Source organism: Staurois parvus, unplaced genomic scaffold, assembly GCF_062004578.1.
Source record: "Staurois parvus isolate SC_StPar_1 unplaced genomic scaffold, SC_StPar_1.0 ptg000141l, whole genome shotgun sequence".
Lineage (NCBI taxonomy): Eukaryota > Metazoa > Chordata > Amphibia > Anura > Ranidae > Staurois > Staurois parvus.
This window is the reverse complement of record NW_028317937.1, coordinates 1,017,488-1,042,437: the sequence shown is the minus strand read 5'-3', so window position 1 is coordinate 1,042,437 and position 24,950 is coordinate 1,017,488. Positions and strand designations below refer to the sequence as shown.

General features: G+C 42.1%; 1 protein-coding gene across 2 annotated transcripts in view; it reads left to right on the top strand.

Annotated features, from left to right (window-relative positions):
* PLPPR3 (phospholipid phosphatase related 3) overlaps nucleotides 1-24,950 on the top strand; it is a 58,303-nt gene that overhangs the window by 11,236 nt on the left and 22,117 nt on the right. Inside the window, exons 1-2 of one of the 2 annotated variants that reach the window (XM_089673569.1) lie at nucleotides 9,329-9,743; nucleotides 19,777-19,900. In XM_089673569.1, the coding sequence (XP_089529695.1) occupies nucleotides 19,820-19,900 (81 nt within the window). In that variant the 5' untranslated portion in view covers nucleotides 9,329-9,743; nucleotides 19,777-19,819. Of the gene's footprint in view, nucleotides 1-9,328; nucleotides 9,744-19,776; nucleotides 19,901-24,950 lie in introns of those variants that run through there. The other variant, XM_089673570.1, reaches the window with a different exon arrangement.

The following is a 24,950-nucleotide window of genomic DNA, read 5'->3' as shown; positions in this document are numbered from 1 at the left end:
GTAATTGTGGATCGCCTGTCGAAGATGGCCCACTTCTTGCCACTTAAAAACACGCCCTCGGCTCTGGAAACAGCGCAAATCTTCATAAGAGAAGTAGTAAGACTTCATGGAGTTCTAGAAGACATTGTTTCAGACCGAGGGGTCCAGTTTACTTCAAAGTTCTGGAAAGCGTTGTGCAAGGTGTTGGGAATCAGATTGTCCTTCTCATCTGCCTACCACCCACAGACAAATGGGCAGACGGAGAGGACGAACCAGACGTTGGAGCAATACCTGAGATGCTATACGTCCTTTCTCCAGGATGATTGGCTGACACTCTTGCCATTGGCCGAATTTGCGTATAATAACGTAAATCATTCAGCTACGGGGCAATCCTCATTTTTTGCGAACTATGGGTTCCACCCCACATTTCTCCCCGATCTGATTCCTGAAAGCCCAGTTCCTGCCACTCAGAATACACTGAATTTTTTTTCTGCCAACAACAAGGTGCTTCAAGAAGGGTCTTTGACAGGAAGAGAAGAGGGGAACTAGTCTTTCAACTTGGGGATCTGGTCTGGCTAGCAACAACGAATTTGAAGATATCTTGCCCGTCGAAAAAACTGGGGCCGAAGTTTATGGGTCCATTCCGAGTGAAACGGAATATCAACGAGGTAGCATATGAACTCACACTTCCGGAATCTTTTAAGATTCACATAGTTTTCCATGTGTCGCTACTAAAGCCAGCTACGCCAGACCCTTTTCCGGATCGGAGGTTCAGACCCCCGGAAGCGGTAACCATTGATGAACAAGAGGAATTTGAGGTGGAAGCAATCTTGGATTGCAGGAAGAGAGGTAGCCAGACACAGTTCCTGATTAAATGGAAGGGTTATGGTCCTGAGGAGAACTCATGGGAACCAGCCCAAAATGTTCATGCCCCCAGACTTGTCTGGGAGTTTTATCGCAACCACCCACAGAGGAGAGATCAGTTGGGCACCCGGAGGTTGCCCGTAGGGGGGGGGGCAATGTCAGGAGCCGCCGCGGCGTGTGGCTCGGCGCAGGCGCAGTGTGCCGATTCGCACTGGCGTACGGGCACTAGGTCCTGGGCGGCCGTGATGACAGCAGAACTCGCGCAAGCGCACTCGGGGCCGCGGGCGCGCACCTGGCACCGATGACAGTGCAGGGTGTGGTATTTAAATTCGCTCTGCACTGACACTGGTTGCCGTATGGTCTTATCTGCTTGTTCCTGCTCCTGTTACCTGTTGATTGATTGTTGCCGACCCTTATTGATCCTGACCATGCTGTCTTCTCCTGCCCTGACCCCTGGCTTGCCTAACCTCTCTTTGGATGCCTCTATTGGATCTGACCTCCCGTTATTGACCCGGCGAGTGACCCGACTATTCTTTGCCTGCTGCCTTGTACCACGCTGTCCCCACGGTTACCGACCCGGCCTGTCTGACCACGCTTCTACTCAGCCATCCATCCATCCGTCCTGCACGGACCCATCCGCCTCTTCACGTCAGGCTCTTCTCCAGTATATACCTCTACCACGGGTGGGTGTACTCAGGGGCCGCAACCTGGTCTCTGTCTGCTCCAAGTCCATCCCCACCATCAGGGGCCCTAGTGAACAAGCAGAATGGGACTTAGACTCCGCGCTCTGGGGAATCCTATCCCATGGGTTGCTAGAGGTATCACCAGGCGGTGCATTACAGAGAGGTTTCCAGAGGACTGACCTGTAGAGCCCTCCAGCTTGAACTGAAGTAACCCTCTGTCTAAACCCAAGTTTCTATCAAGTCTCTATCTACTCTAAACAACTATGTAAACTAGCGGGCGCTACATATATCTGTTTAACTAAGAAAAGACAAAACACATTTCCCTTTTGTTCTCGCTGTTGCTGGCATTAATTGATGTTTTGTCAGAGATTATGGAGAAGAGCATAACAAATGGAAATAAAATTATAGTGCTGGGACTAAATAAAAATACAGAAATTCAGGAATTCGGTTATACAATGCCATTCAAGAATATAATGATTTTGCATTTATATGAGAAATGTATCTATCATTTATGTCCTATAGTCAACATGCACAATCAAATGGACAGCAAAATACTTGTTTATCAGTTCTTTGGGGACTCTTTAATTGCTGATCCTATCCCATTTTAGCCTGGGATGCTATTTCAGACAATAACTCTGTGATTGCAATTGTTGCACAGAGCATGGGTTGCACATTTAATGATGGGCCTTGGCAAGGGCGAAGAATGACACATTGGTTTCCTAAATTTTGTCTGGATGTTTTCTGGGCTCTTTGTTATATCCAAAAACACAGTACAGCACTACTAATTGGGTGCAACACATACCCAGTGAAGTGACTAGCATCAGGTGATACACAGAGATTAAACAAATCCTCCTACATAAGTTGTTTACCTTTTTATTTGCACCATCTCTTCTCCACAGTTGTTCAAAGTACAAAATTTACACATCATTTCTTTGCTCCAGTAGGCAGGAGGGAAGGATCCTATCTCATAAACTGCACAGCATAGAGAGCTGATTGTAGTCAATCGCCTGCTGTGTGCTGGAGGGGAATGCTTTCTCGTGGGATTGCCTGGTGTCAGCATTAACTTGAAATGACTCATGCAGATAGCACAGGGAGGAGAGAGCAGACAGAAATTACACTTGGTGTTTTGGATTGAGGAAAGTACATGCTATACAAGCATATGCTTTGTTCGTTTTTAATTTGAGAGGTTTACAGCCACTTTAAAAGAGAAGTATGGCCAACGCTTTTGGCTATACTTCTCTTTTTAGTCACAGGAGTGGACTTTTTCTCTCAGGTGACCTTAAGTGTACGGAACTTATTGCATTACGGTGTGTACCCCAAAGCTCAAACACACATGCTTGTGGGTAAATAAATGAAAACAAACATTTTAAAATGTATTAAAACATGTAGGATCAGTAGGGCAGTGAACAGTGTCAGTAGAGCAGTGGATGTGCCAGTATGGCAGAGGTTGGTGTCAGTAGCACAGTGGATGCTGTCAGTCAGTACAGCAGTGGACAACAGGGAATCTGCTCTGTACAGGGTGATTAGGGTATGCTCAGGCACATCTGGCACACCCTGTGCACACGCCTATGCCTGTGACCCAGGGTCAGCTGATAGCAGGCTATTGCTCCACAGATTGACAGTTGGCTCCAGCTCTCAGAGAGAAGCTGAGAGCTGAAGCCAGCTGTGCCCACCCCCTCTTCAGCCAGGTGCTCCAGTGAGTACTGGAGGAGCAGAGCAGAGATCTGGGACTGACAGTCACTGCTCCTTGCTCCAAGCAGAGGACAGAGCAATCCGTGATCATATTATCACCTTAGAGACAATGTGGAACAGAGGTGAGTATGAAGGTTTGTTTTTTATCTTTGCCAAACTTCTCCTCCTCAACAAATGTTGTTCCTCCAGGAAGCTCAACCCACAAGGGAAAGGTTACAAGAACATGTTCAGAACACGTGTGATTCGTTTCTGTTGAACATATGTTTTTAATAAAGTGAGTAGAAACCATGTGCAGATGACAAAAGTAAAATTCCAAAAAAAGGTAAAGAACCCATCTTGTCTTTAAGGGCTTATTCACATGAGTATATGCATATTCTCTGCAGGGAACCCAGGTTTCTGCTGGCACAACTAAAATACTTGCTTTTCATTTCAATTTAATTTAAATGCATTTAGATGAGTACAGCATTTACACCCATACAATTCTTCTAGCGGCTGTTAGCTATTAGATAGGTCTCTTGGGTCTTTTCCCGTATTCTGCCCCGCAGCCAGGCACAGGAACACAGTCACTCTTAGGCTCAGAAAACAGTCCTGGGATGTTCTTTTTGGAGGTTATATTTTTGGATTAACTTGGATAAGAATTAGGGAAGGGTAGGATGCTCCAAAAAAGAACTATGTACAATCGAGGACATTAACTTTCTTCTTCTGCAGCACTTTAAGTGCAGTCCTTGCAAGGGCTAGAAGGAACTTGGCTTACTTGAAGCACATGAAAGGCACAAACCCTGTTTCAGTAATTTGAGCAAAACCCTTGTAACACAGAAAAAGATGGATGAGGCTTTTCAAGATACCATCCAGTACTCCCTTTCTTTCTTACACCCAGGGTCGGACTGACCATTTGGAAACTCGGGCACTGCCCGAGGGCCCGGGGTCAGTAGGGGGCCCCATGAGATGCCCCTGGTATCTTTTTCATAGGCTTTTTTGAGTTTGTGCAAGGACACAGGGGCCCCATGATCCCCTATTGCCCGGGGGCCCCATGAGTTACACCCCCAGCTGACTCTGACATAGTAGTGGGTGGCAGAAGCCCATAGACTCAATCTTTGGGATCTCCCACACAGTCTGTACTCACAAGCCCTCAGATGAATGGATTGCTCCTTCCATTGTCTGCTAGTAGTCTCAGACCAGATTCACCATGAGCCAGTCTCTCAGACTGCTTCCAGGCCTCTCAGCTAGCCCAGCTGAGGCCTCAAGAATAGCAAGCACATGGCAGGGTTGCTTGGGAGGGCAGGGTGCCCACCAGGCTGGATTTCCCCTCTCCAGGACAAGACAAGATTGCTCTGGAGCTCAAAGTATATATACCCTTGCCCATTCATCGATGCAAGGGCTCACAAGATTGGCTACAATATTCATGCTGCCCATTTACATTACCCCACACCTATGTTCCACAATTATCTAGGTAACCCTGCAGATACAGAGTGAAAGTAATTAAATCAGCAGCCTGTGAGTCAGAGCAGAAACTAAGCAATGACATGAAGCTGCACTGGCTACAGTGAACTAGAGCTAAATTTGCCTGGGACACAAATACAGCCTTATTGGCTACAGTGAGAAAACTAAATCTATCTGCTCCTAGCACCTATCTAGGAGGGTGCTACATGTGTATGCATATAAGCATTTCCACGTGCTTACTGTATATGTGTACCTGTGTAAAATGTGCAGATACTGTATATACGGTTCTGGGTGCAGAGGTGTCCTACGCTTTTGGTACTCTACTATACGCGGCACACATTTTCATTTGTAGACATAGCTGTGTGTATGACTCTATTGACTCCTTTAGGCTACGTTCACACTAGCGTTGTGTGCAGGCGGCAGAGAGGTGTTTGGGAAGCATTTTTACCGCTTCCCAAGCGCCTCTGCCAATTCTGCACATTACAGCACATGGTGCTGTTCTAACGGAAGCATTTGCATCGCGTCGCGGCAAAACGGACGCCTCTGGTCGAATCAGGAGGCTTTGAAGCCTCCTATTCTCATCTATGGTGCCGCTCCGCAAACGCCTGGCTGGAGTTTGCGGTGCGGTTGTGACGCGGTTGCGGAACGGTAACACCACTCAAACTGCATTATAGGCGTTTGTGGGGCGTTATTAATGCTTGGCAAACACCTAGCAACCGCCGCTAAACCGCGCATGTGGCGTTTGCGGAGCGTTTGCCGAGCGTTAAAAAACGCTCCGCAAATGCTATAGGGGCGTTTGGCAAGCGTTGGTAAAACAGCCAAGTGTGAACGAGCCCTTAGTGTCAGAATATCTGGTTGCCGTACGGGATGTACGGGCAAGGAGACATTTCTGATAAGAAGCTTCAATTAACCACTACAGTGCTCCACAGCTCCGTGGTAGTTAATTGAAAACTACAACCTCTAAGGTTGTTGGGACTTGCAGTTTATTCATTCACAGAAGTCCGTGAATGAATGATGCGGCCGCATGGGAGGAGCCCCGCATGGCTGCGTGGTTCTCAAATCTGACATATAGCACAGGGAGACTTCTCCCTGTGCTATCTGTCAGAGGGAGGGGGGAGGCATGAAGCGGCAGCGGCTATGGGAACACATTACATGTTCCACCCTAAAAACGGGTGCAACATGTAACATGTTCCCAAAGGTGAATGTATCCTTTAAATCTGACAGAGAGCACGGGGAGACTTCTCCCAATACTATCTGTCGGGGGGGGAGGCGAGCAGCGGCTTCGGCTATGGGAACGTTACATGTTCCACCCTAAAAACAGGTGCAACATGTAACATGTTCCCAAAGGTGAACTTATCCTTTAAATCTGACAGATAGAACGGGGAGACTTCTCCCCATACTATCTGTCGGGGGGGGAGGCGAGCAGCGGCTTCAGCTATGGGAACATTACATGTTCCACCTTAAAAACAGGTGCAACATGTAACATGTTCCCAAAGGTGAACTTATCCTTTAAATCTGACAGATAGCACGAGGAGACTTTTCCACATACTATCTGTCGGGGGGGGGGGGGAGGCGAGCAGCGGCTTCGGCTATGGGAACGTTACATGTTCCACTCTAAAAACAGGTGCAACATGTAATATGTTCCCAAAGGTGAACTTATCCTTTAAATCTGACAGATAGAACGGGGAGACTTCTCCACATACTATCTGTTCGGGAGAGGCGCACACCGGCTTTTGCTATGGGAACATGTTACATGTTCCACCCTAAAAATGGGTGTAACATGTAACATTTTCCCAAAGGTGAAATGATCCTTTAAATCTGGCAGCTAGCACGGGGAGACTTCTCCACATACTATCTGTCGGGGGGGAGGGGGGAGGTGTGCAGCGGCTTCGGCTATGGGAACATGTAATATGTTCCACCCTAAAAATGGGTGCAACATGTAATATGTTCACAAAGGGGAAGTTATCCTTTAAGAACACATTTGAATGCACGCTTGATATCAACCTATTACGTATTTTTCTGGGCAATTTATTTAGGCATCAGTGCTATTACAAGTGCATATTTCTGCAAAAAGAGCCAGTAAGGGCAAATCAAAAGGGCGTGCATCTTCTTTTACATATTTCCATGTACAAAATAATGGTGTCCCACAGTCAACCTATACCTAATATCTGATTGTTCAAACTGACAAACCCTTCATATTTTGATTGAATTTAAGCAAAACTTGAAAGTAAAAAATTCCTTTATACCTTTTTTATGTTCAGGTTAAAATGAAAAGAAGAGATTATGAAGGTCAGAATATTTCCAGTCATTTTGAGATTTAAAAGCATTTAGTGTATTAAGCATTTTTTTTGATCCAATCCTTTGAGCATGCCTATTTGATCACTTCCTTTTTAACATGTTACTAAATGACTGTGAAATATATTAAATGCTTGAATCCAAAGTCGATCGATTGGTAGCAAAATAAAAAATTCTATCATTTTAGATCACAAATTAAAAAAAAAAAAATTCAGAAACAGTCGGTGATCAAAACGATAAAAGATCTCACATCGAATCAAGCAGCTCGATTATTTCTAAATGTAAATAAAATACTGATGTGCATGGCCGGTATAAAGGAAAAATGATTCTCACAGTATCACTTACCTCCTCACCTAGGTATATAACCTTCTTTTATAAACAACACCTGAATAGTTAACAACTGCTTGTGTAGTTAACCCTTTATTTATTTACACCATGGCGTGCAAAATCCCTAAGAATGCAAAGTGTAACCTGCAAACAATGAGGATGCCTCAGGGAGGTGTGTGGGGGCAGGAAGGCAGGTACTCAAGAGGCAGCAGCCACATCTTCTTGTTGCTAGGTAACTGGCACACACAGCCTGTACCGAATGATTTTCTTGAGCAGAACACATTTACCAGCATATACATGCCGTTGTGTCTGCCTTTTTCTACAGCCTAATAAATGGCAGCACTATAAAAGCCTGTCACTGAGTTCCAAGAGCCCCTCGCGTCCTCCACAAACACAAACCCATCCTCCTCCATTTTTCTTTTGTTCCCGTGAAGTTCTGTGAATTCTCCATGGTAACGATGATAGCAACTGATCACGTGCATGGATAGAGTACATATGCACAAGCAGTGGATCAAGCAATGTATAGGGCTGCATGCTGGGTTTCCTCTGCATTTTTCCGCACCCAGTAGGGCGGATTTCTAAAAACTGGGAATGGAAAGTCGGAGTTGTTCAGGGGAACTGGAAATGGAAGGTATGAGTGATAGCAACCAATAAAATATCTGCTATTTTACGGCACATATAAGACAATAAAAGCAGACACCTGTTTGGTTCCTTAGGCTTGTATTCTCTAGTTCAGCTAAATCAGCTCAGCAGACAAAAACATTGATTTATGGGGGTTGATTTGAAGGCAAATAGACTGTTCATTTTGCAAAGGTAATTTTCTCTTAACGAATTAGGTGAAACGCTGATTACTTTCATCATCCAATCATTTCCAAGCAAAAATTAGTTTTTTTTTTATTTTGTACATTTTTGTTTTTTGTAGATGATTAGGTATTCTTTGCAAAGTGAATTTGTACAACTTTCACTATGTTAAGTGAAAATCCCTTGCAAAGTGAACAGCCTATTTGCCTTTGTTAAATCAAACCCATAGGGTAAAGCTGAACTCCAGGAAAACAGCTACATGCACGTGATGAAATACATATCAGAGAGCAGTTTTACCTGACAAAGGTTTGTATTTTTCAGTCCTGAGAATAAAACAGCCCTGCCACACACTACAGCCCCATCTGGAAGGCAAGGAGACCTGATTTTTTTATATACTGCAGGTAACACAGGCCTTGTCCCTGTCCCCCACATGTGACTGGACAGTGATGAGAGATTCAGCAGATTTCTCTCTCCTTCTATCCGCATGCTACGTGCACTGCAGCATTGGTTATTTGTGCTGCTTCTCCATACCCCAGTCTGAGCTCTGCTGTACAGGGACAGAAAAAGGCTTATACTAGTTCAAATTCACGGCTTACATGCAAACAAAATTAAGGATGCATTAAAGCAGAACTAAAGTCTGCAATACTTCTGCTTCAACAGTCCAGAGCTTGCAAGGTCCCTCACCAGCACCGGCATCATCTCCCTTGCTGGTCTGTGCCCACCTTGATTGTCTGGTACTGGATGACATCACTCCCATGTGCAAGAATTCAGACATCTCGTCACGCAGGTGCTGTGCACGCATGCGCAGCTCACTGTACACTTTAAAGAACGCTGCAATCAAGCAGGTTGGTTTATTTTGTTTCAGAAGAGACTTTGCATTTTAATTTTACACTTTTGTTCTGTTTTAATAAAAAAAAAAGACTTTTACAGCCACCTTTAGGAGTCATAATATGTTAATATTACTAAGCTTTCAGGTGTATTACTACCACTGCATTCATGGGATGCATACATCACCTACATGCAGTCTTATTCTTGAGAATAGAAATGCTTCAATATCCTAAATGACTGATTTTCCCACATCCATCTCTTCAGTGTCCATAATAAATGACAGGCAGGCAGGGACACACCTAAAATAAATGTGTCCCGATTATTAGACAAAATCCAGGCAGACACGCTAGAGTGCACATGCAGCACACACTTCATCACCCTGATGGCTTTTGTGTGAAGTGCAGACTCTGCCTCTTCATCTGTCTCCTCCTCTGTCTGTCCCTTCTCTGGGTTCCTTCCCTCCATCACTCCTGGGCAGCATCCCTCCTTCCTCTTCTCCCTTGTCTTGTCCTGGGTACCAATCACACTAGAGTTAGAGTCTTCCAGTAGGACACCTTATTACGCCTGTCCCATTGTCAATGGGAAGAATACAAAGGTGGCTGGGGCTCCTTTGTAGGAAAGTCCTTCTGTAAGGTGTCCAGAATTGCTCTTTTGTTACAGCGGGATACACAGATTTGCAGACCCTCCCCCATGTGCTCTGTATTCATTCACAGGCATCCTTTGGGCTCCTTACTACTGTAGCTCAGCATCCTGCTCTACCTCTCTTTGTTCCTGGTCTCCCTTAAAGATGGTTTGATGCTTCCTTCTCTACCCTGCATTTCCCTCCCTAGACAGGTAAATATATTTTTAGCTAGCTCTCAAGATGTTGCTTGTGGATTTTGCTGGGTTGATTGCATGGAGTGTATATTCAGGGTTGGGCTAGTGATTTACAGGAATACTCATTGAATTTGAATATGTATACATCAGTTGGCTATGCGTTAATGTAAAATCATCTTCATCTATTATAATTTGCCGATATACATCACTAATTGCCTTATCCTTATGTCATTTCTCCATTTGCAGTTTATGGTGAGGCTATATTGATTACTGTGAAATGCTATATACCTTAGTAATATGCAGCTGCAATCAGTCCATATCATTAACTGTGCGGAAATGCATCCCTGGCAGTAACTACATCTTTTGACAAGTTATCCCATGCTGATAAATATGGCTGCAGCATTTACAGCATTTAAAATAAAAAAAATACCTGTTAGTTGTATATGTCTACATCATTTTTTGCACATTCTTACTTGCTTGACTGCATGACTGGCTTTGTAACTACTAAACAGTATTATTATCACGTGTAAAACCACATTGAGCGTCCTTATGTTTCTAGGTATCTGATATTTGAAATGTTCTGATTCCAGCATGTTGCAATTTTCTACTGATTTTTATCATTTTTAGAAATATTAAAGGGTCAAGGCAGTGGAAAGGGTGTCAATCATGTATTCTTCAACCAAGCATTGCTCCATTGTATTGTACTATTGCTATCATTCCACAGACCACAGAAAATGAAGTTTTTATTGTCCAGATAGGAATGCTATCTGCATGGAGTTGGTATGCTTTCCATGTGTTTAAGTAGGTTTATTCTGGCTGTTTCCTCCCCAAACCCAAATACATACTGATATATTCTTTGGCATCTTACCAAACTGGCCCTAGAGAAGGTTTGTGTTTGCCTGCATGAGCTTACATAAAATTATACATGCCTTACAAGGCAGGAAATGAACGAATTGTACAAACAAATGTGCTCTATAAACTGTTACATCATGTTGCTATAAATGGGAAAAAATAACTACATTTACTGATGGAACTGCACAACAATCACTATAAACAAAGGGTATTCAGTGATACTATTTCAGTTTGGGGAAGTGATATAGAAAGTTACTTTGATACCTGACGAGCATGGGGCACCTATAGCATGGAGGTCAACTGGTGAGTTCATAGCTTTTCCAGTGACCAATACAATTAACAAGCCAGATAAGCTTATAGTTTACAGATTATTTCCAGGAATTGATATAGTTACAGTTCATAACTATCCATATAACATACTTGTGGAATCCCTCTAGAAACTGGAAATCACTTTACCAAGCACTACTACTTCAGTGGTCTCCCCTAGCTTCCTGGTCCTGTAACAAGTGGCTTCCCTGATGTGTACTGAACACAGGACGTCTGCAGCTCAGCACGGGTACCATTCAGAGTCTGCTTTGCATTCTCTCAACAAATGCAAAGCATTCTCTGATTGCATGAGGTGGTGAGGGGGTGATGACATCATGTTTTCCACCTCATCCAATCAGAGAATGCTTTGCATTGAAAAAAAGCAAAGCATTCTCTAAATGGCACCCATGCCAAGCAACCAACCTCTTGGCCCTGATTTACTAAAGTGCATAAATGGCGTCTAGGCACACTTCCATAGGCTAAACTCTACTTTTCATTGGAATCCGTCTACTTTTAGACGGCAAACACATTTACTAAAGAAAGCGTCTAACAAATAGACACGAAAGCGAATTTACTAATGGACACAATAAAGGAATCCGTCTAAAAAAGCAGACATCCTAGAAGCACGTCTATAGGAAAAAAAAATCACTGTAGAAACATGTTCACATTGAAATTTGCTGTCCCAAATATCTGGATTTCACTTTAAAGAATATATTCCTTTTAAAAAAAATTTTCAGCGGGTAAAAAATAGATTTTTTTTATTGAATTCATGATTGTCAAGAAATAGACGCCTTTCTAACGTCTATGCACTGATAGAAATGCGCATGTGCAGAAAAAAATGTAACCGTCTACTGTGGGCGCTTTTCTTTTAGACTGTGTCTAATAGTAAATCTCTGTGTGGTGTCCTCTAGAAGATGGCAATCGCGACCATCAACTGAGTTTCAGAAACAGCACTATTTTTAGCTAGGCATATCTTTATTCAAAAAATCCCACTATTAGTGATAATTAGCGGCGCATTATGTGTCTGTGATACACTAATTACTTTTGATCATTTCTATATACAAACATATTGATAGATAATTACATAAATCATATGTGACATAAAAGATTAAAAATAAAAATAAAAAAATTAAAATATATATATATAAAATAGTGCCTAAAATAAACACCATATAACATAAGTCCAGTGAAACACTGTGATTAATAATAAATTCCCCCCAAAAAATCTTCCACAGTGTAAATCCTCTGTAGCTCCCAGTGCAGAAATAAATAAATAAATCACATGCTGTGTCTTTCATACACCCCCTCTTAGGTGTGCTCTCACCAGAACATAGCCTTTAATGAGCCTTATTGCATAAATTCCAGATATCAGGATCATCAGAACACAGCCTTTTTTCTACTTTGTTATATAGATTCCAAATTAGTGATTCCAAAAATATTAAGACCGGGAAGTTCCTCCAATAATCACCCATGATCAGGGGCAGACTGACAACTCATGGGGCCTCCGGGCAATAGGGGATCATGGGGCCCCTGTGTCCCTGCCTAAACTCAAAAAAGCCTATGAAAAAGGTACCAGGGGCATCTCATGGGGCCTCCTACTGACCCCGGGCCCTCAGGCAGTGCCCGAGTTTCCAAATGGTCAGTTCGCCCCTGCCCATGATAAGATGGTAGCCAGGATCATAATATATATTCCTCTCCATAGTTACATAAAAAGAGAAAAACATTTGCTCCAATCGTGTATTACCAAAGGTAAACAACTTTAATAAGCCAAAATATGGCACTTACAACATTGCAAAAATAGTTAAGCCTTTTTAAAATAGCCTTTTAGTGAGACAGATACCGCTGGTGCTCCAACCACCTCCGGATCTGCCAGACAGAACGCCGTCACGTCACTTCCGGTTGCAGATCTGCGTCACTTCCGGTCCGCCACACCGTCACACCCTGAAATGTTTTGTCGGGATCCCTATGATTAAGTGACGCAGATCCACAACTGGAAGTGACGCAACGGCGTTCTCTCCAGCAGATCGGGAGATGGTGAGAGCACCAGCGGTATCTGTCTCACTAAAACAGTTGGTGCAATCATTCGCAAATGGAAGAAACACAAAACAACTGTCAGCCTCCCTAGGTCTGGTGCACCATGCAAAATCTCACTTCATGGAGTATCAATGATCATGAGAACAGTGAGGAATCATCCCAGAACTACACATGAGGATCTTGTCAATGATCTCCAGGCAGCTGGAACCACAGTCACCAAGAAAACAATTGGTAACACAATACGCCGACAAGGATTGAAATCCTGCAGTGCCCGCAAGGTCCCTCTGCTCAAGAAAGCACATGTCCAGGCCCATCTGAAGTTTGCCACTGAACATCTGAATGATGCAGAGGAGGACTGGTTGAAAGTGCTGTGGTCAGATGAGACCAAAATTGAGCTCTTTGGCATCAATCTAACTCGCCGTGTTTGGAGGAGGAGGAATGCTGCCTATGACCCCAAGAACACCATCCCAACTGTCAAACATGGTGGTGGAAACATTCTGCTTTGGGGTTTTTTTCTGCTAAGGGGACAGGACAACTGCACAGCATCAAAGGGACAATGGACGAGGCAATCTACCATCAAATCTTCTTCCCTCAGCCAGGGCATTGAAAATGGGTCGTGGATAGGTGTTCCAGGATGACAATGACCCAAAACACAAGGCCAATGCAACAAAAGAATGGCTCAAGAAGAAGCACATTAAGGTCCTGGAGTGGCCTAGCCAGTCTCCAGACCTTAATCCAATTGATAATCTGTGGAGGAAGCTGAAAGTTCAAGTTGCCAAATGTCAGTCGCCAAACCTTAATGACTTGGAGAGGATCTGCCAAGAGGAGTGGGCCAAAATCCTTCCTCAGATGTGTGCAAACCTGGTGGCCAACTACAGGAAACGTCTGACCTCTGTGATTGCCAACAAGGAATTTGCCACCAAGTACTAAGTCATGTTTTGTGAAGGGGATCAAATACTTATTTCCCTCATGAACATGCAAATAAGTGCATAATTTGTTAGACGTACATTTCTTTTGAATTTTTTGTTGCTATTCTGTCTCTCAGTGTTACAATACACTTACCATTCGATTTTTAGACTGACCATTTATTTGTAAGTGGGAAAACATTCAAAATCAGCAGGGGATCAAATACGTATTTCCTTAACTGTATTATTGACAGCTGAATCTAAAAATAAAGGTCGGCAATTAAAAAAAAAAAACAGTGTGGGGTACCCCCCTCCCATCCATACCAAGCCCTTTGGGTCTGGTATGGATTTTGAGGGGAAGCCCCACGCCAAAATTAATAAAAATATGGCGTAGGATCCCCCCAATATCCATACCAGACCCTTATCCGAGCATGCAGCCAAGCAGGTCAGGAAAGGGGGGGAGAAGCGAGCGTCCCCCCTCCTGAACCATAACAGGCCACATGCCCTCAACATAGGGGTTGCTTTAGGGCAGGGGGGCTCCCCTCCCCAAAGCACCCTGGTCCCATGTGAGCGTGCCCCCGTGTGACATCATTGACCCAGCATGTCCCAGTTGATGATGTCATACGGGGGCGGGGTCATGTGAGTGAGTGAGTGATATCACCGGGTGACCTCGCTCTTTACATATTTAAGAACTGTCAAGCCAGCGGAGCAATCAGATGGCTGGGAGCGAGCGTCGGGAGCAGAGCCTTCTTTTTTTTTTCTTTTTTCCGGTCAGTGGCGGGCATCGTGATTGACATTGGATCTACTTCAGGGGACATTCTTTTATTTTCCTTCTTTTAATAAAGGACTTGTCAAAGACTGTCTCCTGTCTTTTTTCACACTACAGTTTTTTTTTGTGAACAGGTAGCGGTACCATGTACCCCATCATCATTCACATGGGGGGGGTGCTCTGGGATCTAGGGGCCCCTTTGCTAAAGGGGGGCTTCCAGATTCCGATAAGCCCCCCACCCGCAGACCCCCACAACCACAGCTCAGGGTTGTGGAGAAGAGGCCCATGTCCCCATCAACATGGGGACAAGGTGCTTTGGGGGGGAGCCCCTCCCACCCCAAAGCACCCCCTCATATTGAGGGCTGGTATGGTTCAGAAGGGGAGGCGCTCGCTCATCCCCCCTCCCTTTCCTGACCTGCCGGGCTGCATGCTTGTATAAGGGTCTGGTATGGATTTTGGGGGGGACCCATGGCTTTTTTTTTTGGCATGGGAGTTTCCCTCAAAAACCATACCAGACATGAAGGGTTTGGTAAGGATAGAGGGGGGGACCCTAAGCCATTTTTTTATTTTTTAATTGCCAGCAATTCTTTCGTTTAAACAGAGAAAGCATGCAAACTCCAGACAGGTGCTACCATGACTGGGATTAGAACCCATGAGCCAAAGTGCTGCAAGTGCTAACCACTAAGCCACTGTAACAGACAGTTTAATCTGGCATGTAGATTAAAGAGAATGAAGATATATACTTAGATTCAGAAATTAGAACTAAAAATTCTAATTATTTTAGATATAAGTTTATAAATGTATGACATTCGAAAATAGGATATATAACTTTGTAACATTCATTAGGAAATGCATTAGTTGGCCGATCATTTTTGGAGAAAAAAAGGCAAGAAACACCTGTGAGTTTTAACATCTGGCATACAAATAAATGCGAACGGGACAAAGTCCGCGCGTGTGCGCCGCCTAGGGACCTTATCCAGCATTACTCCTACAATTTTGTCTACTCAGGTCAGAGATTTACAAAGAGAATTCAGTCTGCGTGCTAGACGTTTTTCAGTCTGCCTCTTAGACATTTTTTTGACCACCGAAAGCTCTTAATTGATTTAATGGGGTCTGGCTGAATGTTCAGTTTCTGCTGTTGGACATTATTCTTAGTAAATCAGGGCCTTTTTGTTCATAGTGCAGCAGAACAGCCACACAGCACATGACCCCAAAGCTAGTGGAGATCAGTGTCCACTTTAGTGATTTCCATCTGAGGGGTCTCTCAGATATAGTATATGCATAGTTACATTGGTCCAAGCTAGACTCCAATGTAATGATATAAAAAATGCCATACCCTGAATTCATTAGCTATGATAACCTATAATTATAATGGTAAATACATTCTCTGATGCTTTAAGGAAATTTTAAGGTATATAAAACGTGGTTACATAACCATCACATTTTAGCATGCTTTCGGGGAAGAATGTTTCCCCTTTGAGGTGCATTTATCGAGCATTCACGTTGACTTGTATAGTGAAATAACAATAATACATGGTAACAACAGGTATAAAACTGCTCCATGTGAGAAATTCAAAATCCATTTGCATTCCAGATCCAGGGGAAAGGTTTTGAATTAAAGGAAAAGGGGGTTACCACTGCTGAGATCTTCTGAAAGTAGGAGTTCCATGGCTGAAATGGTGATCCTATGGCTTCAATACTATTTAAGTCACTGACTCTTATGACAGATTAAATCAGCTAAATCATCAGCTAATCATCCATATCAGATGTGCAATAAAATGAAAGGTGAGCAAAGGCTTAAAGTAGTCACAGAGTAAAGAAATTCTGTCCCCTGCCAGCCTGCTGTGGAGAAGGTCCCTTGCTCTCTGGGTGGAAGCAGAGGTCTCTCTTCAGAGGTCAGACACACTCCTTGCTGAGTCAGACCCATAGCCTTCCAGTCAGCAAGAAGCATGGGATTTGGTGAATACTCACCAATTTCTAAATCGTTTGGTGGGTGAGGTATGCCTTTTACAAAGGGTCATGAGACAGAAAAAGTTTATTTACACTGAGAGACAGTACAATACCACCATCAAAGATGAAGTGAAAATAAAAAAAACCTTTTGGATTGTTTGCACTAAATTTGATAGCTCTTTTTAAAAGATCCTTACCCGCCAAAAAAAGTCCATGTTTGCTGAAGAACCAGTACCCCGACTGGTCCTTCCAGAATTCTGTAATCCTTATTTTGGACTGCTCAACCCTGTTTTTGTCACTTGGCAAAACCTCAAGAAAGAGTCTAGTGCCAGCCTACAAATTCTGCCAGGCAGATTAAAAATAGGCAAGTGGGAGATAATTTAAGAGTGAGCACAGTGAGGCAGATCTTGGCAGATCTGGGCAAAGGTCCTCATTATATGCTATTCTTAGGCACCATCACTTCTGTTTTGATGAGAAGAGAACAGCCATATAACACGGTCTTGGTATATGCGATCAAGCATTAACTTGTGCATATATAAGCACCGCTGTCAACTCACCTTACACACCAACTGTTACTTACCTCAACTCACTGTGAATCAAATTGTGGTCAGCCATGCCACATGATTAAACAAAAGATCTTTTATAAAGATGAATTACTGGATCATCTAAGCATGCATGTTTATGCCCACGGTAGTGAGGGAGAGAAAGGCATCTATTGTGTTTGCTTATCTTACCAAATAATCATTTATTTCCCAGAGAAAATGATGTATAGAGAAGTGGGGCGGGTTATGTATGTAATGTATGGAAAGGTGGGGTATATTCAGTATTTATGGAATGTATGGGGTGGGGTGGGTACTGTATATATGACATGTGTGGGGTAGGGTATGTTTATACAGAATATAATGTATGGAAAGGTGGAGTATGTATGTATTTTAGGTATGTATGTAATTTATGGAGAGGTTGGGTATGTACTGTATGTACAGGGTTGGGTATGTATATAGATATGTATGTAATATATGGAGAGGCAGACAAACCAAATCCAGAAGAATCATTTTTTTCTATGATCATCTTAAAGGAAACCTGTAATAGAGGAATATGTATATTGCCTCTCAGGGGGATCAGGAAGGAATTTTTTTCCCCTGTAGAAGCAAATTGGATCATGCTTTGCTGGGTTTTTGCCTTCATCTGGATCAACTGTGGGTATAGGATTATAACTTTTTTTTTTTTATGATTGAACTGGATGGACTTTTGTCTTTTTTCAGCCAGACTAACTATGTAACTATGTAAGCTGCCATAGCCAATCTCTTCTTCCGAAAATGCTAGCTACCTGGCTGTCTTGCTAACCCCATATCATCAGTACTTACTAAGTTACTGACCAGGAACAAGTAAGAGCATCAGAAGTTCTGACTTCCCTTGTTGCATTTTTGTTCTGGATTAGTGACCTAAAAAGCATGGGAGGCATTAAATGAGCAGCACGGCCTGAGCCGTAGCACATAACAGCAAGAAAAGAGAAGATTTTTAGTCTTGTAGACTAAAACTGTCAAAGTGCAACAAACTAATCTGTTTCAGAATAAATTACAGGAAATTTCCACTTTGTGGACAGATCCTTAACCAGTCATGGACCTTGGGTCCATCCACAAAAAAGTTACTTTGATGTATCTGGTGCACCCTGTTCTTACTGTCTTCTCTGAAGCTGTCAGAAATTGCCATGAATGGCTGTCATTTTGACAGTCAAATTGTGCTGTGTTGCAGGGGTGCCTAAATTGGCTTCTGAAGTGAATCAAAGCCTGGGAACACTTTTTGTAAGTAAATCAACCCAATCAAAACATAAAAAAAGTGAAAAAAAGTAACAAAAAATAAGTTTTAAGTGTATCTATTTAACCCCTCAGTTAAAGCCCAACTCCAGAAACCCTAAGAATTCTTCCTTGCAGTGGGGCTGCGCCTACACTGCAAGGGTTAACTGCTGGTTTAGTCTAGAGGGACAGTTAAGCTTACCTGATCCTCCACTCCACAGACAATGCACTACCCTATGATCAAGGGGTTGGCCTATCCCTCAGCATCCTCACATCCAATGCAGGGCTATGGACCCTGCATTGGTCTTGATGACCATGTTGACCTTGCTGTAGGGCAGCGGCACAGAGAATCCTGCAGGAGCAGAGCATCCAGTAAGTAAACCTGCTTTTCTAAATTCTTTAGACTGACAAAATCGCTGCCTTGCAAATCTATTCTAGGGTGGCACCAGCCCACTGGGCCCAGGTAGATGCCAAAGCTCCAGAGAAATGTGTATGAACCCCTAGTGGGGAATCCAGATTTATAAAGCTATATTATTCTCTAATAGCCATCATTAAAAAGCTGGCAATGGAATTCCTCGAAGGCCTTTGGTTTTTCTTGACACCAGCGAACAACACATATAGAGAAAACTTGTTTTTCTATAAGTTTCGATTACCTCCAGGTATTACAACACACTTGTCCAGTTATTCAGGGTCTGAAAAATGTTTTTTCTATTGCAAACTGGATTAGGACAGAATGTAGGAAGAATAATGTCCTGAGAGTGTTGGTAGAAGAGCGATGATGGGCAGAAACTCTGGTTCCATCTTCAATATAGTTCAGTCTGGAGAGACTGACAGAAAAAGCTCCCTTATGGACGAAGTTTGTAACTCATTGATCTGGGGGGCCAAATTCAATGACCAGAGGATTAATCTGTGTGACAACTTTTAGGCTCCATTCACAATTCTCCAACTTGTCATGCGACTTTCGATACAAAGTCACATGACAAGTAACAACCTATCATTTTCAATGGCACCTGTTCGGATCTATGTGACTTAAAGTCGCAGCGACCTTGAAAAGGTTCCTGCACTACTTTGATGTAACTTGAGTGCCAGAGAGTATAACGTTTCATCAATGTCATATCAAGTGACACTCCAAAGTCGCACTGGAAATCGTGCGGCTTTGGAGTCGCACAAAATGTTACCGGAGCCTTAAGCTTTCAGATTCCAAAGGTTCCTTGGTCAAAGCTTGTGGAACCACTGAAAAGCCCCATTCAGGAAAACCTCTAAGAGGTAGCAGCCTAGATCTGGCTAGTGCCCTAAAAAAATCTGGTAACCGAAGGTTCCTTAGCAGCTTTGAATGTTTATCTGGAAAGATCTTTTGCTATCTTCACCTTGAGCATGCTAATGACTAATCCCTTGTCACCTCCATCATGCAAAAATTCCCAAACTGTACTTTATGTCTTTAGGCATCAACGGGCCCCACATCTCAATAGTCACGTAGTGGGTGCCATGATATCCTCTAAAGAGAAGACCAAACCTCGGCCTCCAAAGGACAGCATGACTCTCTTACCATGTTTCTATTTTGTGGAGGTGAGTGTTTTACTGTATAGAACTAACAGGACACAGTGTGGCCACTCAGTATGAATTAATGCACAATATTACTCCTAGGGTTGTAAGAACATGTATGTGTTGCTGAAAATGGAACAAACGCAGTTAATCTACATGATTCCACTATTATCTAAAAGTATAATCACGTGAAATACATTTTCAGGTACAATAATTGTTTTTAAATAATATAGGAACATGTCAAAATGAAAAGGAGTAACACATTTTCCCACACCGGTGGTATGAGCAGTAGAGAAAAATGATCACAAAGTCAATGCATACATTTTGAATGTACAAGACTGTGAGCCATCTACCCCCAAACAACAGGGCCGGGGGTAATCAAAAATGACTGGACCCAGGGCTGGGTGTAAAACGAGGGGTAGGGGGGAACCCCCATCCACAAAGGGTAGGAGGATCTCAGACTGGGTGCTGGTGGGGAGAAAAATGGGGGGGGGGATATGAGGGAGGGGGCAAGGTAGAGACAGGTGGGAGAAAAGGATGGAGAGGGGGAAGAAAGAATAACAGAACAGATTTAAGAAAAGAGGAAGGGTTCCCGCAGGCTGAAGAACACCATGTTGACCAGGGCCACCCACACTAGCTGGGTGCAGGGCTAGAAGAGTGTATGACCACCAAGGGTTCCAAACATTGAAACATTTGGAGTTGGAATCATGGAGCATACTGATTATCTTATCATGAATCATTAGGGTGGTCAGAATGTCCTTCACCTCCATGAACCGGAGTGAGGATTTCTTCCAAGCCCTGGTTACAGCCCAATTGGAGGCTATGAATATGTATGCAGCTAGTTTCTGCTGGTATGAATAGAGTCCCAGGATTTGGCAGTGAAGAAGTGCATGCCTAGCATCCTTGTGGAAAAGTACATGGAATAGGGTTGACAGAAGGCAAAAGACCCTTGACCAGAACCCCACTTCCAATACATTTTCAAAATATCACTGTGTGTCTTGTTTCTTATCTAGTTACCAATGGACTTGAGGAAGGAGTCTGACTGGAAACAAATGTTTACAAAGGAAAGAATTTAGTTGTCATCATTATATAGTTAAATCTTGTCCTAATCCCTATGGTTCTTGCTTTTGCCATACAAAGGTTTTTGCTGCACCTCATGTGACTAATGTGTAACATCTCTTTCATATCACGACTTTTACATAATCCTTAAAATCCAACAAAGCAAGCATCAGAAGAGTGTGTGATTCATACATAATTACTATGGAGACAAAGGAAACTATTCCAGTGCAAACAATGAATCTGATTGCTTTGTGTTTTTAGAAATGGCTCCAAGAAATTGGCCCACATAATAAGCAGGCACATTTTTTTTGCATGTTATAAGAATAAAGCTACATTTTCAAACACATTTTCTTTCCACACAGACGTAAATATTTTAAATCCGATTGAGTTTACATTTTTTAATAAAAGTAGTCAGTCTGCATAAAAAGAATATGTGATTTTTTTTAAATGATTTTTTTTAATGGGTTAGTGCTTTCTAGTCAGGGACAATGAGTATAGTTGATTGGAGCATTTTGCCAGAACAGAACAGTTTCATAGAATAGAAAAGCATCAACACAATGAAATAAAATACACTTTTTTTACTTTTTACACATTCTGACTGCAAATTTCTATTAAACAATAAAGGTTCAACTGCACTTTAATAGGACATCATGCTTTCAAAACATAAAGATGGTACTCTAGTGGATTTGTATTTGTTGTATCCAGATTGAATTACACCTGTCCTTGCTTTTATACTTCTGTGTCAGTGACCCAGACATATTTTTGTATTTTTTTCTAATTTAAGGTCTTCTGACTATTTATGATGCACATTCCATTCACAACTTCCTTCTCAGCAACAACAAAACCCTTAGACAGCTGTTATTGTTACTGTCCTCCTAACTGAAGTTAGAAAATAAAGGATGACAGCCCCTAATAGTTTTCTGGATTTTTCCACAAATGGCACCTGAAATGCGATCTAGTGTTCATTGTATAAGTCAGCCTTTCTCAACCAGGGTGCCCAGGCACCCTGGGGTGCCTTGAGGTTTCCTCAGGGGTGCCTTGGCAAAATGTCTACAAATTACCCAAAAATTGTATACAAGCCAGCAGGTGGAACAAGCCTGACTTTTAGTTACACAAAGCCACAGGTTTTCATTGTGCACCCTTATGACCTGCTAGCCGTCAGAGTCCTGACAACCAATGACATCATCAGTTGATAAGGAGGATGTCAGCTGCCTGCACAGCATCCTAGTCTGACCCTCCTCTGCCCCTCTCCATCAGTGCTGGGGTCACATTGGCTCAGTGATGGAGAAAGACTGAGGGAGAAGAGAAACCCTGGAATACTAGTCAGTACCAGTGTGCAAAAATGTATTTACTTTGGAAGAATGAATTCCCTCAAATTTTAGGTATCCTCCGTGTGTGGGTGTTGCTGCATTATATGAAACCTCTAGAATAGTTTTTCACATTTTAGAATGAGGTGCCTCAAGACTATCTAAAATTAAAGACATTCCCAAGGCACCCTTTAAAATTATGACGGGTGCTTTGACTGAAAAGAGGTTGAGAAACACTGGTATAAGTTAATGATAATACATTTATAGTTACTTTACACATATGGTTCTTAGGTCATCCTCTTTTGTAGGAGAGGGCATATAGTTTTTATGACATATTGATTGATGCCCTAATTGGGCAGTGTTGGATTGAGGCTCTGTCAGGTGTTTACTTATTTACCATATTGTTCTGTTTTGGCACCTTTATGTACTTTATTTATTTTTGCACAGTGATTTAGGGGTTAGTTATATAGCGCAGCACTATTTGTTCACTTTATCTATTTATGTGTAGTGGTGGAACACTATTTGGTGCTTAAAAATATATAATAAATACCTCCTGCACTTAGAAGTGTACAACAATTCAAATAAATAATGGCAGCTAACACCCACACCTATTACCTATAAGTGATTGATACTAAATAATAAATAAATGGTGTAGCGCTCATATATAGAGATAAATAAATAAATGGTGTACCGTTCATATATAAAATATATAATGACGCAATAATAACAAAATAATGACCTAATCCCAACCAATCATATATAATAACAAGTGATATCTCTATAGTGCCCTGATCCCACCTGGGATCTGAAAGTAACAAAACACAGTGAATAAAACAACCAAAAATTGTGATCTCAAAATATACCCAATATGGTATATTTATACAAAGAATGTGCTCACAACTACCCGGATCCCTAATTAGGATCAGTGACTGATCATAGAAAAATCAGTGAAACAAACAGGTGATCCCAGCACTGGGGATAAATCATTCAAATAAAGAGAACAGTGCTTAGTGAAACAAATTTCAAAAAATCACATATATATTATAACATCCCACAATCTCATCCCAAAATTTATACCTCAAAAACATAAATGAATCATACAGCAAAACTTATGTTGACATATAAATCGCAACACTTGAAAAAAAGTCCAACACAAATAGTGCATGTAAACCCAGTGTTCCACAAATAAACATGCAAATGGTGCTGTGGATGTGCACTACAGCCGCTGGTGATAAATCCAATAATATCTGAATTGCCTCCTCACCTCCTTACCGTGACCCAGTGGGCCAAAAAGCTTTTGGATCACCCTTGGATCCTCCAAGTGTGATTTCCCTTTTAATGGAATCCTTCCAGATAGCAGTATAACATCAGATCAAAGTTCCCCTCTAGGTAAGAGTGATACAGCCAACTCCAACAGGACTCATAATAAACACATGGAAGAGAGAGCCTCCATAGTGTAATATTGTTTAATGTATAAATATATCCAGAAACAAGCCAATTTTCCACTCACTTTTTGTCAGAAGAATACAGGCGTTTTAACCTCATGCTATGGGTCACGTGTGCCGTGACGCAACGCGTAAGTGACATGGTGATGCAGTATCCGGCATGGACGCCATCTTTGTACTCCATACGAACCCATGCAACAAATATACCCATAGCATGAGGTTAAAACACCTGTATTCATCTGACAAAAAGTGAGTGGAAAATTGGCTTGTTTCTGGACAGACATTGCACAGGTAGTGGTGCAAATGTAATCTAAAATAACAGTTTATGGTTTTGAGCAATATAGAGTAGTCAAAAGCAGTTAACTTTTAAAATGAAGCATAAAACCTATGCAGTGCATATAATAAAACACGTTTGTCACAAATGTTTTATTCTTTATTCATGTACTGGTGGCATAGCAGAGTTTTGTTTTCTCCCATATTTTTAGTCCCATTGACAATGATCACCAAAACAAATCAAGATATTGTATTTCTCTAAGGTGACCCATGACATGACATTGACAGGGTTTCAACTTCCTCACTATGAAAGTAAAATAAAAGATTTGGCTGTAGATGCACATTAAGCTTGTTATTAATTGGTTGATGCTTCAATTATTAATTTTGTATTTTTAATTAATTTATAATTAATGTGATTCTATTTTCAAATATCTTTGAAAGTATTCCAAAACCATGATTACAGTGGTGGTTATTTTTATCTTTTCATGAGCTCATATCTCTAAACATATCTCTAAATTAATGCATTTCCTGAAAGAATGTACTCTTTGATATGCTTCACTGTTGGGTGGGAAAAGGGAAACCAAGAGACATCTTGTTTTTATATATATATATATATGCATATATATATATATATATATATATATATATATATATATACACACACACAATATATACTATATATGTATGGTACAAGAGTAGGATGCACTTGAAGGTCAACAAAAATGTAACCCAGTAGTGAGAAAGCACAGTTGGGATATTTCCAGGGGAGCACTATATAAAGCAAGAGTTTAATGCACTGAAGAAACCACCAAAGTTTCAGTGATGCAATCTCAACACTAAGGCTTCATGTACACGAGCCGACCGTGACTGCCAGCCGCGGCAAAATGCAAATCGAGGCAAAATTCGGCAACCGTTTAGCAGCTGCTTGTGTACATGAAGCCTTAGGGCTCATGTACACGAGCAGCTGCTAAACTCAAGTTTAGGAGCTTT